The sequence below is a fragment of the Halictus rubicundus genome, chromosome 2 (assembly GCF_050948215.1).
Source record: "Halictus rubicundus isolate RS-2024b chromosome 2, iyHalRubi1_principal, whole genome shotgun sequence".
Classification (NCBI taxonomy): domain Eukaryota; kingdom Metazoa; phylum Arthropoda; class Insecta; order Hymenoptera; family Halictidae; genus Halictus; species Halictus rubicundus.
Window position 1 is genome coordinate 3,302,212 of NC_135150.1, and position 20,783 is coordinate 3,322,994.

At 33.4% G+C, this 20,783-nt stretch overlaps 1 protein-coding gene across 1 annotated transcript in view; it reads right to left on the minus strand.

Moving 5' to 3' along the window:
* The window catches only part of LOC143364092 (aquaporin AQPAe.a), a 30,963-nt gene extending 12,707 nt beyond the window's left edge, over positions 1 to 18,256 (minus strand). The window contains exons 1-2 of the mRNA XM_076804598.1: positions 17,810 to 18,256; positions 13,271 to 13,464 (exon numbers count right to left, since the gene is read on the minus strand). Coding sequence (XP_076660713.1) covers positions 13,271 to 13,464; positions 17,810 to 17,828 — 213 coding nt within the window. The 5' untranslated portion in view covers positions 17,829 to 18,256. The remainder of the gene's footprint in view (positions 1 to 13,270; positions 13,465 to 17,809) is intronic.
* Positions 18,257 to 20,783: the final 2,527 nt, after the last annotated feature.

The window sequence follows — 20,783 nt, forward strand, 5'->3', positions numbered from 1 at the left end:
AATAACAGGAGTGTGTCTGTGCAAATTTTTACACCCAAAGGAAAAAATAGAAATATTAGCACCTGTCATTTTAAAAACCGTAAACCGCTAAACGAGTGGTGTGGCATACATAGCTCCGTCTTGAAGCGGACCGAATTGTGCACCACTATACGTAGACATGTAAATGAGCGACTTTTCACCCCGACGAACGTATTAGGGGTGCATGATGGTAGAGAATTTTCTTCCGTGTTCTGTTGGAGTGAAGTATCTTTTTACTGTCCAAGAAAATGGAAGATTCGTTTTACCGTGTGCCGTCTTCTTTCCGACCTTATCTCCCGTTAATCTTGAATTATTAATTCAAGGGTGCGATGGGATTCCCTGGTGGTGAAACGAACTTCGAAAAACGTGCACGCGCTGACAATCGTCTTCGTCGAAGATTCGTGAGATCCTGAAAGGAGGTCGATGCACCGGCATTCCAGATCCGGTCCCATTTTTCTTGCTAATTCATCGATCAATTTCCATGCGGTCACCTCGCTCACGGGTTTTTCTTTTCGATAATAGTTTTGATGGTTATAGCTTGACCCAGCGAGTTTCAGGTCGCCAGTACGCGCGATCAGGAAGGCTGATGCTGCTGTGATTCAGTGCTGTTCTGGAGAGATCGCACTGCGAATCTTTAAACAAGGTCAATAACTTTCCAACGCTGTCACAGAACTTCGCTGATAGTGTTTGCGATTGAGACAGTTGCGTTTGAATTTTGTCACAGTGTAACTGGGTGGTTGACAGTCGGAGACTAACCGCCTTTAATGATATCACGTTAAGAAGATTCAATTAATTTTGTGCAGATCGCTATTTAAAATTACATACAGTGGGTGCAGAAAGTACTCGCACATCCTTTGAAAATTAATAACTTTTTAAAAATTGGACCAAACAGCTTTTCTTGAGATATTAGAAAATTTTATTCACTGGGTAATGTGTAAATAATTTTAAAAAAAAATTTGTTATTCGTCGCAATTGCGATGAAAATGTCACGATTTCTAACAAAGTTATACACACGTACAAAAAATTGTCATTTGTTCATACGAAGAACCAGTAGCTAATTGACACGATTTACAGTATAAAAATCAGTCTGTACATGGAACTACATTCTCTTGTTTCTCAAGCAAATTATTATCAGATTGTAAAGTAACCTGATTGTCGCATTCTTCGATAGAATAAAATTGCTTCTCTCTACAAGTTAAATATAGCACAAGCGAGTTTCACGTAATTTCAAAGCATCGTAAAATCTCGAGTTCGTTCGTAGACTTCGTGCCCTCAGGCTCTTGCGACCCAAAGCCTCCGGATATGTTTGCTGCACGCAAGTATGCTCCCGTTCGCTTAAATGAATGACGGATCTTAGAGATCCATTGTGAAGTCGTACGTGGCATGCTGCATCAAAGTTAATTAATTACAGGTGTCAAGGATTGACAAACAGAAATATCTTTCGCGGATGTTTGTTATTATAAGGTAAGTAATATATTATATATATTTATTTTTTATTATATATTATATTATTTTATTATTATTATATTATTCATATATTTCTTATACGTTCGTGAAACAATCAATCTTCGTTTACTTTCACGGATTATGTGAAAGTAGTATTTCTGTATATTTATGCACTCATTCGTACTGCATTATTCCGAACGGTTTACAAATTATTCGGGTTCAAGCCAGGATGTGATGCTACATGAATTCACTATTCGATGCTAGAAAGAACTCAACGATGAAGATGGCAGTCCTATAAATGATGAACGTGATGAAAGTATTAAAAATAAAGGTTTAAATCGCAGAGTAACGTAACGCCCTAGCCGAAAAAGGGATTGAATATAAATTTTCGCAACTAACAAGCATTGATTTCCAGATATTATCACAGAAACCAAATTCGCGGTTGTAAAATCCACAGACAATGGCGTTGTCTCGCACTGCGCCCGCATAATTAGGGTGCACGGGTTGCACACGAGCCGCAAGGTTCACGTACGTACGATCACGCGGGACAATGATCTTTCGCTCATGGATCACGTTGCACAACATCCCGAGACAAGGGAGCGGTCTCTCATAGGCCTCCCAAAAGGCCTCCAGCAAGATGACTCTAATATTTGCCGAAGGATACAACGCTTGTTACGACAAGATGGATTTTATCACGAATTTCGTGAACAAGTAAAATAATTTACGATAATGTTGTACGAATATTCAACAATCCGCAGGATACAGTGTCTCAATTACAGCGGCCACTCGAAATATCTCCGCCATTTTCAATGAAAATTCGTTGGACTCAATGATCGGTTCAATTAAATTTTAATCAATTTCTCTTGAACGAAATCGAACATTTTTTAGTGTTCTATGTTGTAAGAGCCTTCAGAATGAATTTGATAATTATTAGACTGCGAATTTTTATACAAAATAAACATTTCCTAAGTCGATTGTCACAAGCAGAAATGCACTAAAAATGTATTCTCGTTTTAATCAATTTAATAAGTCGAAAATAGTGTAACCAAATTCGAAAATTTATTAATTTTAATTAATTTTATGGAATAATTCGCAGTCTATTAATAACGTCCATTTGATGACTTCGATGAGGAACGTAAAAATTACGTTCCTATGTTGTTTATTATCTACTTTAATATTAATGTTTTTCGAAATAAATTATATGGAATGCTTTGTTAAAATTTTATTAGTGCATAGAGCAATCAAAACCCCTCTTTTATAGTGCAATCAAAATAATTAAAAAGGGCTGAAAGCTCACAATTAATTAATTGCAACTTTATTGTAAATTATAATACAAATACTTCCCGTGATAGAGGTTATTTTAGAAATAAATTCACGAAGAAAGGACAATGAAATAATTTGTATACTTAATATATTATTAAATAAAACTACCACACAGTAACTTGGCTTTTCCATTTATTTTATGGAAACATTTTTAACATAAACATTCCAAAAGATCCTGTTTTCATATTACACAGATTGTTTAATATATAATGAAATATCTAAAAAATAGATAAAATTAATAAATAAATAAATATCTAAAAAATGTAACAAGTTTAGACTGTTAAATGTCGGATAAATATCCTTTTAATAACACTTTGAAGTTTCTATGGGTATCAAACTTCTTTTCACAAAAATTTTACGGGAGCAGATATTTTATTAAACGAAACAGATAAGTTTGCACGGAATTTTTTAGAAATGGAAGAGTGTTTGCGACCATTCTGTATAATATTGTAATAAATCTTATGAGATTTTCTATAATAATAAGAAGAAAAAAGAAACTGTTTGCGATGATTTCACGGTAAAGAGTGCCAAAGAGTTACATGCGAAGGTTGGTTCAAAAGTCCGCACGAAGACTATTTCGTGCGAAATTCTTGGATGAATAATGCTCGATAGATCTGGGATGCAACAATCAGCAGTTCCTGTTAATCATCCGCTAGTCGAGGGATTTGCAATTCCGATTATGCATGCCAAATATCGCTTATCTGATGCACTGTGGTGCGTTACGTTTGACGACGCCTAAATATTTCTTTTTCGCTACCGCCGGTAACAGTTGTTTTTCAAATTTGTTTCCAGTGGCGTAGATGATGTAATACACGCGGAATAAATTTTCTGCATTTTAATTAATGCTTACCCAACGGAGTTAGTCACCTATCTTTCCGACAGTTGATATTTTAACGTTCGCGAACGTATACAGAAATAAATCATACGTGCAAATCTTCATGAAATGTAACTAGACTGCGGATTTTTATTGCAAACTTTCTGCAAAATCTTCTACATAAATTTCAAGGAACAGAGACCAAATAGAAAGTTCTTTCTTTTTCTGATAACTTCATTTATTTTTGAATAACATATCGATAATCTCTAGACTGGGGATTTTATGAATTTATAATCAAACTGAGTAGGCGTAATTTAAAACAGTAAAAACATTAGAAGAATTTAAAAATATTGTTACATTATTTTCAACCTATTAAACATATTAAGAAAGAGAATAAATTTCCATTTAAATACAGTTTGTTGCAATTCAGGTGGAAAATTTCTATTTTGCATAATGATCCACTGTCTAATAATCTCCAATTTTTTCAATCTGTCTACTCTTTTAAGTCGCACTTATTCATTTTTATCTTAAATAAAATCTGCAGTCTAAATACCGTAGCAAATATAGCATGACAAATAATAAAAAAATTAGAGCCATATAAAATTGTAGTATTACAAATGCGTATGTTACTATTTTTGTGTTAATATGTATTTTTCAATCTTTAATAGTTTCGAAGAAATAAGAAATTTAAAAAACAAGAAAATTGATTAACCTGATCGCTAATAGAATTATTTGCGCGCAGATTATAAAAGAAGAATTGTATAAACGCATGCAGAGGAAGAATAGACAGATTAACGTGTCTACAAGAAGTACCTTTTGAAATAGGCCTTTATATACCTTTTAAACAGTTGACAAATAAAGCTGTAAATGGACTTGAAAAATTACAAGAACTTAGAAAAATTTGTGCAATACATTGGGATAATCCTCTAATGATTGAACGATACGCGTTATCAGTTGAAAAATTAATCATAGACACTGTCTAGTCATCTCTGGAATTCGAGTACTCGACAAAATTGTGATATTTGATTTTTTCGATAACAAGACGCCGGCTAGAGATAATCAAGATTCTGTCTGACACCTGAAACATCACATCGCGAATTACACTGCACCGTAATTTGTAGGAGTTGAATTTACGAGGTTACGTTCTTTTGCTGCATCATACAGGGCTCAAGAATGAGCGTGCTGGTCACGTAGAATATATTTTGTGTTTCAAATAAGAAATATTTCACGTTTTATATTGTTTCATCGGTAGAAATGGTTCTAGCATCACTTTGTTTTTGTCTTTTAATTATATTATCCAAGAAGTATGAATAAACATTATATCGAAGCCCGCGCCACTCTATTCAAACATAACCTAACAGAATTCATGAAAGTGTATCAAGATTTTGCACACTGGAATCATTCCCAATGTTATTTTCATTTCTGTTCGCGTCACGGTTATGCAATATTACGTCTTTATCTTTAACGATTCCCCGCTCGTTTGCTACAAATGACGCATAATGCAGGGCTCGAAACATACCATTTGCATACGAATGATCGACGACGAGTGTGCGTCTTTCTTTATTTATTCAGCTAATTCTTGTGTGTCCTTTGTTTCTTTTTATTTTAGGTATTTCTCTTTTACTCTCTTTATGCGGTTTCAATGTGTTTACGACCACGTTCCAATGTCATTGTGAGAACGAAAAGAGCAAAATTGAAAAGAATATCTGAATTAATATTGCTATGAATAGAGGTATGTCTTTTTGAACGCCATGAGAACTTCAGACGAATCATATTAATTTTTTAAATTGTTACAGTTGAGTCAGTATTTTGAAAAATATTATTTTCTAATTGTTAAGATTCATTCTGATTTTTATTACTTATATTTAATGCATTAAAGTAGATGTCAGTATTGTTGCATGTAGTGTGAATGATACATGATTTCTACATTCTTAAGGAATTATTTGAAAAAGTTATAAATAATTTTCAAGTCTTCGATACGCTCTTTAATTGTAGACTTTAACTCGGTAATGCATTTATATCGTTTAAGAAATACTAATATTGTTTTTGTGTAAGAAATAGTATTTGCAAATGTTGTTTTAATACATTAACGAATTGTTAATATCACGCAAATCGATTCCCTGACAGAAAGTAATTGACTATTTTAATGTGCAATGGGAATCCAATCATAGTCTCCACTCTATAGCTCACCTACATTCACTGTCATAAAAAATGCACATTTATTATTGCCATAGGTTGTAACACTAACCTCAATATTTGAAATTCTTATATTTGAAGAATTTCTATTTGGAATGTCTTTGAATTTTTGTATGCATATTTTCATATGCAAGTGACGAGCAATTTACATATGATAAGCCTTTAGACATACTGTGCATACTGATTGTTAGGGATTTTTATGCAAAATAAAAATTGTTTGCGTCAAATCCAAAGACCAGGAGACACCTAGAAATTTCTTTTTTTAATAATCATTACAATTAGTTGAAAATGATATGTACAGTGGATCAAAAAGGAAATAGTAGAATGTTAAATTTGGACTCATTTGAAACCTCAAAACCCCTACTTTCTCTAAAAAGATGTAATGCGGGATACGTTAAAAAGCGAAATGAAGCTTCTTTTGAATGTAATATACTTTTGTTTATTGAAAATACTATAACTGTAAATACTTTACTTGTTAATATCTCAAATTTTTCATGGTTTGTATCCAAAAGATAATAATTTTTTTTTTAGAAGAAGATATGTTTTGACTTTTTGTTACAGGTTATTGTACAATTTTTCGTGTAAAACATCTTTGTTTTGTACCTTAATTGAGAATGTAAGAACAATTAATTGAATAAGTATTCTTCACGTAAAAAGAATTTCGTGCTCATGTAGTTTCATATTATACCTACACAATATCAGTAGTCAGGGACTTTTTGCCTCTAGCAATGACTAACCTTTTGTACTATAAATTAACAATAAATAACAGTATTAATAAAAAAAAAAACTTATGTAAAGGTAGAGTATAATAATTATAGTTTATGCAAAGAAAAAGTATCTTTAGGTCGTTACTATATACCAGATGTTACGTAGGTTTCCATGAAAAAGGGCTCTCAGGCCCACTCTACCCCACTATCTTAACACTGCAATAGCGGTACAAAAAGAGAGAAGAAAAATAATATCGAGTTACGATCTGAAAAAGAATACAAACTTCGACATACTATTCATATCTTCCTTAAAAAAAAAAACCTTCAGCAATTTAAGAATTTAGGTTCAAATTTATAATTCGCGTATGACTGTTTATTGGCATATTTAGCGACGATTCAAAGCGACAAAAGTTGGTAGACGTTGAAAAGCAAATTGCCCGAAAAGACCTCGGCCGAACGAAAAGAAAATATGGCATGCGCCGCTCGCAAAACCGTCGATATGCGAGATTATAAATACTCATATCCGCGCCGCAAGCTGTCGGAAAATAAAGTATCAAAAGAGACAGAACAAGAGTCATACTAGTCGATTCGAGGTTCGAGGCGAGTCAGTGTTCTCGAGTAGGTTATTGGAGCCTTCGGGGCAGAATTGCACCATCCCGAGAGTTAGACCCCCTTGGGCGAATCACCGGCCTTATTTACCCTTCTACCAACATGCCGGCAGCTCTCTGAAATCAACGAACGTGTCACGTGTAAAGGGAATACGCGCATGTGCATATGTAACCGGTACACTGGGAACGCGTCGCACACGTGCGAAACCGACACCGCAAAATCCGTGATTTCGTCCCTCGTTATCGGTTTTTGTTTGTCGTGACATTATCGCGCAAGAAGCCCCACTACCGAGCACGCTTTGTTTCAAATGTTAGATGTACAGTGGACTCAAAAAATTGTCGAAAAAGGCTGTGCATAGGGTAAGAGACCCAACTACTGTGAGGCTTCCAATTACTGTGCCCAAATTAATTATACTTATTTTTAAAGTATAATAAATATTAAAAAAAAAGATATTCAATTTTTTTCATTAAAATCAATTAATATATATATGTTATACATCTCTTTTCAATATTCTGTGGCAGCAAAGTATCTTCAAACAATTTTTCCGTACATTTACTGTCGCATGAATTATTTATATACAGACTTTTTAAGCAGCTTTTGATTGCATTATACTGATCGGACATACTTTGATCTACTGTAGAATGAGTACTTTTATAAGCGTTTTTCAATCTGTGTTCAACATGTTCGACGTGTTCGTCTTCATATAGGGGTTCAATATGTATTGATCAAATGCAGTGGCGAGAAGATTTATTGTATCCAAATTCCATTATCATTCTATCAGAAAATATTAAATCAATTTTAACATGTAAATCGCAACAGCAATTATGTACACGCATTGTCGTGAACTTTTCGAAAGTTTGTTCAAATCGAACAATTCTATCGTGTCTAGATATTGAAAGATCAAGTTACTTCTAGCTTAACGTTTTATTATACTTGTCAGTGTCGCATGGATTAAAAGATGGAATTGTACTCTATTATTCTCTAATCTAAATCTAAATCGATCAAACAGAGTCTAGAACAGAATGCAATTACAGCTGCTACTATGAATCATGGTTGAAACGCAATACTAAATAATTAATTATTATACTTAAGTATGCACATGTATATTTGTACGAATCGTGTGTACGTTAATCAATACCGAAGCGTAATACGAAATTAATTTTTTGCAATTCAAAGAAAGTGTATTCGTTTCAGACTATAAGTCTAAAATCCTCATACTTTTAATAAATTAATCGGTACGAACACAATAATTTTTACCCTTTTAAGCTGTACACAGTCACTGGTTCAATCGGAAACATTATTATTATTATTATATATAGTTGCTGATTGTATAAATTTGCCTAATTAAGACGCTTAATGCAAAAGTGGTTTATACAGTTATTTGGTTTAACGCCACATCTGAAGCAGAATTGAATGACCGGAATTAACAGTACCGGATTAGTCACGTGACTAATTGCAATGGCGAAAGCGTGGGGGAATAGCGTCGTAGAAGGGGAAGGGTAGAGTGGGAGAGAAGTCTTAATCTGGCGACCCTGCTCACAAGGGTTCATATAACATAATTGTAATATTTAGCGTGACTTGCACACTGTCGCCAGAAGAAGATGTAGAAGGGGATGTTAGAGTGGGGAGACAAGTCTTGATCTGGCGACACTGGGCTTGCGCCAAATAAATGTGACATCTTTCGATGTTATCGTGTTTTATTAACTCTGTTTCGACTTGTATTATCTTTGCATTGAACGGTTCAATTGAAAGTACATGGATATTTCCAAAATAACATAAAATTATTTTGCAATAAAAGCTACGAAATAAAGTACAAGATCTACAGATCTACTCAACGCTGATGGAATCACAAACCAGACAAACCAGACAAGAAACAAATTTATCAGCTTCTATCGATACGTAAAATCCCATTGCGTCAACCCGTGACCGAATGTACCTTCTTTCTTGAACGTATTATATGCTAGACTCATTCATTGTGTAACAGACGTTGGCGATTACGCGAACCAGTTCCGTCCTAAATTCGCGTAATGACAGGTTTCGCTGGGAACTCGATGTCAGTCATTCAGATTCATGTTTACTCGATCGGTCCCGAGTCTGAATGATCCTTTTTTTTTTCTTTTTTTCTTTTTAATGTTAATGAATGCGAAGGCATGCCGACTCGAATCGGCCGCGTGTTTCCGAGAAAGAGCCGAGGCGAGTTCGCGTGTTCCATGCCTTCCGGTGATGATCGTCATCGAGCGACAGGCAGTCTAGTTGCTAAACTAGACGCGCCAAAAAAGAATCAGGCTGTGGCCGAATCGGCAATTTGGTGTGGACCCGTCTACCTTCCACGTGCTGGCCTGCCTACACCTCGTTAAGCAATCGTGGCCAGGTCGCCGTTCGGCTCTTTTCATTTCGTTGATGATCACGTATGGATCGTTGATCGCGTTTTTCGTCGGAGTTACCCATTAATCCCGTCAGATTAGGAGAACTCATTTGATGAATTTAAAATTGGAGAGTTGCGATGTACAGTGGATCCAAAAAATATTTAAATACCGCATTTTCAATTCCTGTTAAATGGCCGGTATTAAAATCGTGACAGTTCCGTGAAAAAACAATTTTTTGCCGAGCCAAATATTTTATATCCTCACAGCTCGATCGAAGCTCGAAATACAAGTAAGAACATTTTCTGCAAATTCAAAATATACAACTTACAGTAGATCCAAAAAATATTTAAATACTGCATTTTCAATTTTCGAAAAATTGTCGATATTTATATTATGATAATTTTGTAAAAAGAAAGAGAATACAACCATAATCCTAGACTCATTTTAAAGCTTGAAGCAAAGCAGTGTTCATTTTCCTGCAAGATATTTTTACACGATGCAGCAATAGATTCAAATGTTTCCAAGGACGTTCAAAAATTTTTCTCGTATCGACACAACCGTAGAGTTGAAGATCGAACCGTTAAAAATCGGTGTACGATTTCTTTTTCATCTTTTTACGGAACAAAAACGAGGAACAATTTCGATCACGTAAAGTATTTCAATCATGTATTTTTGCACCGAATTGCTTTGATTCTGTGGGTGTTTTTGAAGTGGTGTTTCGGCAGAGAACGCGTTTAGAAGTTTGCTATGATTATGAGTTATCCTGCGGAAAGCGGGATACAAGCTTCTGATACGCGAATTTATCGTTGGTCCGTTTCCATTCGTCAGCGAGACAAATTGCGAAACTTGGCATTGAGTAGGGAGGGAAGTATCGCTCCGAAGGAAATAGGTCACGAAGAAATTTACTTCGTTTAATGGTACATGTTGCGATAAAATGCTGCTTGTTGAGTTATTAGCATCCACTGCTTCCACTTTATCGCATGGCGGTTGCCAAGTTTTGATTTATTTTCGTGTAGCAGCGGATGTGCGACATGCAGATTCGTTTCTGCACGAAGTCTGTGGGGTCGTGCACTTCTAAAATTTATTAATATTCGTTCATTAATATTTTCACGATATTCGGCTCTTTAAGAGGTTGACTGCTGCACCAGTGACAGTAAAAGTCACGTAAAATCGGAACAACTCTTACAGGTGACTTCCGTATAACGTGATAAAAAAATTGTTTCGAAAAGATTGTTTATATCTATCTTCTGTGGTAAGTGTATGTGGTGAAACAGTTCTCGATACAGCTACTGCAAATTTCCATTTAAGAGTTACATGTACAGACTTTTTAAATAGCTTTTTGATCGCGTTGTCCATACAACGCCCACGAGTCTACTGTATTTCATAATTAGACTGCGGATCTTTATGCAAAATAAAAATTTTCCATCTGAATTTCAACAAATCGGAGTGAACTAACAAATTATTGTCTTTCTTAACATGTTTAATAGGAAGAAAATAATATAACCGCATTTTAAAATTCTTCTTCTATTGTTTTCACTGTTTGAAATTACACATTTTTGTTATAAATGCATTATATTTTTGTTATAAATGCAACATAGAAGACAAGATTTATTACAGAAATTACTTTTGCGACACTCTTGCATGTTATACATTCCAACGAACTTTGACATACTTAATAAATTGTAATAAAAATTCATTTTTTAATTCAATACAAAATTTGTGACACCGACATACATGACACCGACGTGGCAGTAAAAGTATTAACATTAACACCGAAGAAGAAAAATTTCGGTATTGAACAGTACAAGCCACTTCTTACAAAAAATGAAGTAACAGAATTGCGAATACTGTAATATTTTCCTGAACGATAAAAATGATAAGCACTTTGTAAATAATGAAAAGAAATATTATAGCAGTCCACAAACTTTTATGGCAACCTGCTACTAACATAATGCGTACAGAAGCACTCAGACATGAACGATGTTTGCTGGCTGACGTTTATTATAGTCACTCCGAAACATCATAATTAAATGTCTCGTGAATCACACGGAAAGCATAATAAATTTACTGATAACACAGTAAATACGGTACACGTAAAAGGAGTAAATTCGACCGAAAAGCATTATAATGCTTGGTTGCGTTCGATTCGGACACTGAATAATTTCTGCATGACCGCTTATCAACGCTGCAAATTAATTCCCAATTTGCTAATCGAGAAAAAACAGAACGCCACGGATGAGTGAACGAACGATAGCGAGAGTAATGGAATCAGTCCGTTCGTGAAACTTCGCTCGACACGGCAATTTAGCGAGGTGAATGGAAACCCCCTTGTTCCCTTGTTCCCTTGTTCCCATGTTCCCCTTCCCCGTTCCCGTCCCACCTGGATGCCGGGAGTTCTTATGGGATGAGCCAAGAACACGGTTACTTTAATCCATTCAATGAAATCAGATAAATGCGAGGTGGTAGATAATTTATCACGACTGTAGCTGAACGCGGGAGCCCTGAAGCTCGTCGAAATTTTCGTGAGTCGTTCCCGGTTAATTTGATATTGTAACATTACCGTTCACGAACTCCGATACTTATGCGATCATTTATTTCAATACCACCGCATGCTTATTAGTAGACTACTAATTTTTATGCAAAATGAAAATTAAAAGAAAATTTATTCAAAAATAAATAAAATATTATACAATGTATAATATAAAATATATAATACAATAAATATAATATATAATTGTATTGTTATGATTTTATATTGTTATAAAATATTTATTTTTTATTTACATTTACTTCTTTTTTTAATCATTGTAATGAGTTGGAAATAATGCAATAGTATTTTTAAATTCTTCATAAATTTTCATTATTTTGTATTTTATCTGTTCATTTTCACAAATGTATAAAATCCGTGTGGTTTATTTATGAGATTTTAATAATGTGCGAGTTAGGCGAATTAACATACAGTGAGGTGTGAATGAAAAATTAAGGCACATATGAACGCCGTTGCTTTGCAGATAATATGTCCTGCGAAATATTTATAATGCTACGAATGCTATCTGTACGAGATGTATGCTTCTTCTTGTTAAGTAAAAAAGAGGTAAAGTGAAGGAACGTACATGTAACAAGAACGCGTTTAGTATTTATCTTATCAGGGTTGCTCCTGTAAATTGTAACTTTTAAGTAGAAGAAAACGCGTATTCTTTTGGCATACAAAAATTCCTGTAGATTACTTTGACTCTCGAATCAAATCAATTTGATAATTTTCACAGTTGACGATGCTTGAGACAGTTATTTACAGTTTCAATTCATCAATTTTGTAAAACATATTTTCGAAAACTTAAAAATTGCCCTAAAATTAAATTTGAAATTAAATTATTATAAGAATTCCTTTAAATTAAATTATTATAAAAATTCTTCCCTACTCTTTTAAAAAATATATATACATATAATAAATGAAAATTCTGATTATGTTTGTACGTTCTCGTTTTATGTGTATTTCGTGTTAAGAATGAACATACGTATATATATACGTATGGTATGATGAACGAATGCTATAACAAACAAGGTTCTATAATACAACGAATTAATTCGTTACAAGACACATTACTCTATCCAATTACTAACTCAATTCAATGATTAAATTTTCGGCTATTCCGCAAGAATGACAGCAAGCGCCATTTTCATAATTGCTGGCACACACGTAACGGGAGGAAGCGAACACGTAATAATTTGGTATTGACAAGGCTCGGAAGCTTCCTTCTAGTAAATAATTACGTAAAGAGCAGTTGACTTACATGCGCCAGACTCGCAACAGCAAGGCCAAAGGTGAACGCGATGTGCACCACTGTGGGTGGATTGTTGACGGACCACGTGATACAGGAGGCGCAACCGATCAACACCAGGAGGAACGTTCCTAGAGCTTCGGCAAACATCATCACCAGAAAATCGACCTTGGTCACCTCGTCGATGCCGACGAAATCTTTCGCACCTGAGTAGAGCAGAAAACGAAATCAGTCACGTGTTAAGAGACTAGCCACCTTATCTGAGCAAAAAAAAAAATGAATCCAGCAGAAAAAATCGTTTTCTCCCGAAAACGGTGTATTTTGTTGGCACGATCTGTAGCGGTAATGCATAGTTGTCACGGATAATTGAAATTATAAATGCGTTTTTCTCGGAACAAAGTTTTTCACAACGCGAGTAATTTTATTTGAAAATCATTTCGTTTTAGGTTTTCATTTTCAAAAAAGGATTTCAACATCAAGGGACAAATGAAATTGGGAAAATGGAGGATGGATGAGGATTAAAAGAATTTAAGAATATTGATACATTATTTTCAACAATATTCAAATTATTAGGGAAAGAAATAGATGTTTATTTAACTGCTGTATTTTACAATTGATGGATAAACATTTCATTCTACATAAAGATTCGCAGTGTAATGATTATTATCAGTATGAAATCAAAAATTTCTTCACGTCACGTTGAAAAGTATAGGCTACTTAATTTTTCGAAGTATCAAGTATTAGTTTCATTTAGCATTATTAAGCATTAATTAAATTTAGCTTCATTAAGTATTAGCTTAATTTAGCTTTCTTAAGTGTTAAATTAATTTAGCTTTATTAAGTATTAGCTCAACTACATTTTATTTAACACGTTCACGCCGGCGCTGCTATTTGTGTTTCTCGGTGTGGAGCGGCGCTCGTATTCATGCTTCACTTTCTTAAAATTAATATACGTTAAATTTTCAACTATATGGAAATTTTTTCTAATTACTAAACAAACTACATTTTTAATGGTACGCAGCGTCTGATCGAATATTCAAGTGTGACTCACCCGGTGGTGTATGCCGACCGATGGGACAGTCGAGTGCGACTCGCCGGTGATCCATGCTGGCGTGAACGTGTTAAGCTATTTTTAGGCATTATATTTTAATTGAATTAAGTCTAAATATTAAATTTAGCTATAGAGAAAATTATAGTATAATAATGTTTTATTTTTATAATTAGATTGCAAATTATTATGCATTTATGGCACCTGTAGATCTGTACATTACAAGAATAAAAGGTGTATCAAATTAAAAGAATTTTCTTGGAAAATTATTTTATTAAGAATTAATATGTTAAGAATTAAATTTAACGGATTGAAAGCTGTTCTATCAGAATGGAATTTTGCATAAAGATTCTCTAACTAATGTAACAAAGCGTAATTAAAAAATGCCTGTTTTTTACATGACTTCTATTGCTGTCTTTTACATACTTATAGATAGCATCGTATAGATAGCATATTAATTTATATTAATTGTATTTATAAATAAAGATTATGATTTTATAAATATCACATACTAAATGCTGTGATGTACGAACTAAATATCGGCAGGATTAGTATGGTTCAGTTTAACACTGCTTCCGTTTATATTCCTTTCATAAGTTTTATTTTATTAATTGTGCTAGTAACGAAGAAGGACATTGCAAATTTAAAAAATTACTGGTCTCTCTGTGGCTAGTCGTGAGTATTAGCACAGCTGGAATTTCTTCAGGTTCGTAATATACGAGTATGGTGTTTTGTTCCAATGACTAACATGATGATTAGTGTTATGTAGACCGTCTTCTGCTTCGATATTCTTTTTCATTGCGCAAGTACCGAAGAATATTTCCTGATTCTCGTATTACAATTCTTGAATGTTGGTCTCTATTGATTTTACTGTACTGCGGATCATTATACTACATAACTTCTTTGCATTTTTAAGAAGCGAAAGTTAAATCGAGATTTACTTTTTCATTTAACAATTTTACATACTGTTACGCGATTATTCAAGCAAATAACACGGTAGAGTACAAAACTTTACAATTAAATAATTATTATGCTCTTCTGCTTCATTTTTAATTCAAATATAATACAGTTTCAAGAACGAAATTTAAAAAATTGTTGCTTTTCATTTCCTAGTTAATGTTTAGTTAAATTTAGCCAAAAATATTTGAAATAAATATTAATTTCTGTATTAGGGAAATACAGATATATATATATATATATATATATATATATATATATATATATATATACTGTATTGTGTTAAATATATAACTTTAAATCATGAAACATGCAAAATCTTTTAATTACCTGATAACTATACACATTTCAGTTAGGGCAAGAATTAGAAAAAATATAATTTTATATCGTTTACAAAATTCAGGTATTTGTGTTTAAGTCTTAATAAGCTATGCCATTATTAATATTAAATTGATTAAAAATTGATTGTTAAACTGTTATACTGACTTCGAACGGTTATTTCTATACTCAGCATGACTTACGGTTGTTAAAAGTGTATAAATGTAATAAACGTTACTTTTTTTACAGCTCATGTGAATTTATAGCATTAATTCACTCTAATTTTTACATTTCCTAATGTCTATATCCGAAAATTTATGTTTCAATGTAGTGTAGGTAAATAACAATATCAAAGTAGTGTTTATTATAGAGTAATTATGATACTTGAAAATGGCCAAGATGTTGAGACGAATAAATAATGAAAGAAGTATGTTAAATACCACGGCAAATCTTGATAAATATTTAAAATCAATGTTGCCACAATAATTAGAAAAACTATAATTTCATACGCTACAAAATATGGGTATTTAATCATAGGTAGATGTAATCATAGGTAATTATGTTTAGGTCTCCATAAGATGTGTCATTATTGGTTGTACAACCGGGCGACATTTTTATCAATATTTAAAATCAATGTTAGGGAGTATACGGATAGTTTCCAATGGATTGATAAGATATCACGTGTACTAATCCCGAATTCTTTTCTAATTAATCCTGTTATCAGGTAACCGATTTGATCCTACAGCAAGATTAATGACGCGCGATATGCTACAAATACAAATTATCGTTAGACAATACGCGTGTTAACGCGTAATCCAGATAAGAAATGGTAGCCATAGGGAAACAGGAACACTTATGCACGCCGGCTTTCATAACATTTGTGCAAATGATTTCGCTGGTTAGCTTCGCTCGCGGTGAATCGCATACCGTGAAGCGACAAAAAAATTTTCCTCTGTAATTTATTATCGAACCAACAGTCTGAAACGGCGACATCGCCAACATGCGTGTCCCGTTGTTGACTTATTGTTAGTACAACATTCATATCATGAGAACGCTCCAAAATATTTAAATGTTCGTTCATACTTTTATATAAACACCAGAGGAGGCTAAGAGAATTTGTTACAATTGTCCAAAGTCCAAAAACTATAACATTTTGCGTTTCATTGAACTTTATCGATAATTAAAATCAATTCTAATTTTAGAGAATTGTTTTATAACAAACCGATTATTCAACCAGTATGTATGTATTGAAAATCAGCGAGTAAACAAATTTATTAAAAAGAATAATTATAATGTCGAGGAAAATGTAATTAAACATTTTTTTATAATATCGGTTTAAATATTTATTTATACTTCAAATATCATTAAAACACATACTAATATCGTTGTATACAAAAATACATTGCTATGTAACTTGTGTTCCTCACAGTCAACTTAGAACATTTTTATTTTGCATACAAATTCACAGTCTAGTTATAATAGTAGTAGGTATACTAAATAAAATTATTTTTATGGAACTTAAAAATAAGGTTTACAAAGTTAGGTGAATCGTATATAGAACTAAAAAAAAAATGAATTAGAGGAACGTTACTTAATTAATTTATTTCTTAGGAGACAACTAAATGAAAACAACAGAAAATACATACAACTGTGTCGAATGTCTGATACAGAATATGAAAATTTATAATAAATTATTGCATGTAAATATTGAAAACACACTCTAATGAACTTTTTGAAGACTTCTTCGTAACAATTGTCACTGAAAATTTTCTTTCGACTTCAAAACTTAGATTGTGATTCAATCTTATATAAAACTAGAAAAATATGTTACATATAAAAATGAATTAGAAGAGCGTTAATTAATGAATTTATTTATTAGAAGTCACCTAAATAAAAACACTAGAAAATACATACGACCGTGGTAAATGTTTAGTACAGCATATATGTTTCTACAACTTGCACAAGATGCAATCACTGTAAATATTCTTTGCTTAAAAATAAGATTCGGAATGTTATGAGACAAATTGTAAATGGAACTAGCAAAAATATATTATGTACGTAAATGTATCAGAGGCACCCTAACCCAGACTCTAAATATTCATAATAACAAATCAATGCATTTAAATATCGAATACAGATTCTAAACAATTTCCCCAAGATTCTCTCACAACAATTGTCAAAACCATGTAGAACAACAAACGCAATCAAACCAAAAACGCTGAACATACCTTTCCAACTCTTTCCCATTTTGTTGACAACTCCTTCAAGAACGAAAGCTTCGATGGAACTACCCTCTTCCGGTTTGTCACTAGATCCGTACGTCAGCGGAGGATGCTGTTATTGAAACGGTCCTAGCATATCCCAAAGGTATCGATCGTTGATCACGGCTCACAAGAAACTATCGATATTTCGAACACAACTAGAGGACAATGGCTCGTCACACGTCGGTTGCGGGGCTCAAATATTACAACGGGGGTAACGGGGGTAACGCGGGTACGACTCGAACAACGTACACTGGTTCGTGCAAACGAATGAAAAATAAAGAAGGAAAAACAAGAAGAAAACAAAAGAAGGAGAAAGAGGTTGAAAGAAACTGTCGTCGATGTCGCACGCGAATCCACCGTGTTCGACAGTACACCACGTGGAGTTTCTGGGCTATTGAGTCTGTGGAGCGGCAGTTTCGCCTTCATATATCGCTGTTCTCCACTGCTGTCCTCCCCCCAATCGACACGCGGATCCCCCCTTTCTCACCTCTGCCACCTTCAACCTCTTCATCATCGTAACCCCACCAATGTTGTTCACTGAAAAACTCATTCAAAAGCAGCCGCCACCGCCCAGGGTTTTGCACGACGCAATTCTGGAGGATGTCTGATCCGCACACCCGCGATCAAGGCCCCGTGTATCCTTGACACGCTGCTGCAACGCCGCTTAATGGATCCGCGCCGATCCTAATACCACGGAATCAAGGATTAAATGGAACTGTAACGAAACACGTCCCCCGGGATATTGTAATTGCGAACGCGAAATGGACGGGCTCGATTATATCTGCTCCGTGCAATTACTATTTTGGTCAGATCAAATCTTAGTATACCGATGATCAAGTTTGATCGTACCACTCGAAGATTAGGGTGTACCGCGCTGGAACTTATTGGTGTTTATCGTGTAATCGAATTAACCGCGTTAGGAGCGAGCTTGAAATATTGTAGTCGTTGAAATGGATTAGTTCGAACTCGTATTAATATGTAGCGTAATAAAAGTAATTTATGCGTACAAGATATTAAAATTGCATTTCACCGCAGATAGATTTTAGATTAGAAAGAAGATAGTTTATAAAAGTGGTGAAAGTGTTTCGTTCGTAAGTGTTACACGTGAAGTCATGTTTACTTTTTTTATTTTACTCGTACGGCTTCTGGGAAGAATATAATTAATTTGGAAATATATTCAACAGCAAAATACAATAGTCAGGTGTTCCGACAGATGATTCAATGATTGTAATTAGACTGCGGATTTTATGCCAAACTGGGTCGGTAAAATAAAAAACTGTGAAAACATTTCAAGAATTTTAGAGCACTATTAGGTTACTGCTGGCTTGTTGAAATTATCAAGAGAGAAATTTTTATTTAATTTCTGTTGCTTACGGTTGACTAAGAAAATTGGTATTTTTCATAAAAATCCACAGTCTAATTACGATAGTGTATGATAACTAATGGTATTTAGATTGAAGTTCATAACAAAGTAATTTAGTTATTTCTCTTTCATTTTTTACATTTCATACTTAATATATTTACGTTAAACTGTCTCAATGTTATCAGTATTAACCCATAACTGGTATTCCAGAATCACCGATGACCTGAGGCACACAAAGTCTGTTTCGTAAATTCCATTTCGAATGAATAGTGTAATGAAAGCTTCATTTTCATTATTTGTATTGTTTTATACATTGTGTAAAAACGGAATATTCGAAGAGGTTTATCTAGAAACAGATATACAACATTTTGTCTTTTTTATCGAGTTCGACCATGACTACAATATATTAATTATATTTCCAAAAAGAGATATAACAATTAAGCGTTAAGTTACGAAATCTTAGAAAATGTAACTGTCTTATTTCAATCATTAAAAAAGTTTTCATCTAAATTGAATAATGTCAACTTGCAACGATAGTTGATTTACATCATTCAGCAGAATTCATGAATAAATTTGGAATTTTTTACCGTTCTCTATAAGTTTTTACATTGTTCAACAACATAACATGCTGTACTATGCCGTAGCATGCTGTATTATAACATGCTGCTGATTTATTAAAATTTTTGAAATAGCGATCTTAGTATTTAATTGGATTTTTAACATTAGTCTGGCTAGCATAATTTGTTAGACATGAGCGAGTAATATTAATTAGCCACAACAAACTAACTGTTTCACTCGAAGTCATTATTTTGATAATTAATTTACGAGAATATTGTTCTACTGTGCAAAATATAATGTTTAAAGAAATGAGTAGACAAGATAAAGCCAGTAAATCCGGAAGATTAACTGAATATTAGAAACTGAATGATTATTATTATATCTAGCGTTGATTTAAAAATTGATGCTAACAAACAGTACTATCAGAACTTATACTATCATCGAGATAAAAGAAACGATTAATTAAAAGAAATCATAGTACGCCTTATTACACGTTGCCACTGTTAGAGTAACAATAGTTGCATATAAAAAAGAATATACCTATATGTATCCGATAAAATATAAAATTTTAATGAATTCTGTTTTAGGCTATGCAATCTTACTACTACAGATATACATCGTGTTCATTATTTCTCAAGGTTCAGTTGCAGTTAAGCCTATTTTTAGTAACATATTTAAGAAAATGTGTGTATACTGAAAAAGACGTCGCTTTTGTTACATAAATATTATCTGATAATAATTCTCAGACTTTATTTTCGACTCGTGCGATTATCAATTGTAACATTTGCATTACCCGGATATCTTATCGCTACTGTGCACGGAAAAGCGTATTTTTATACCACACATTCGCATGATACACTGATCCATTAATGCTAATTAAAATTTGACACCACAAAACGAGATTACAGAAGATTTGACAATTTTGTTGCGAATTTGCAAGGTTTGCTCCATGTGGAACAAAGTTTTTTTACGGAACATTTCTTTTTATTATTCAATTAATTTAATTTTTATTTATTT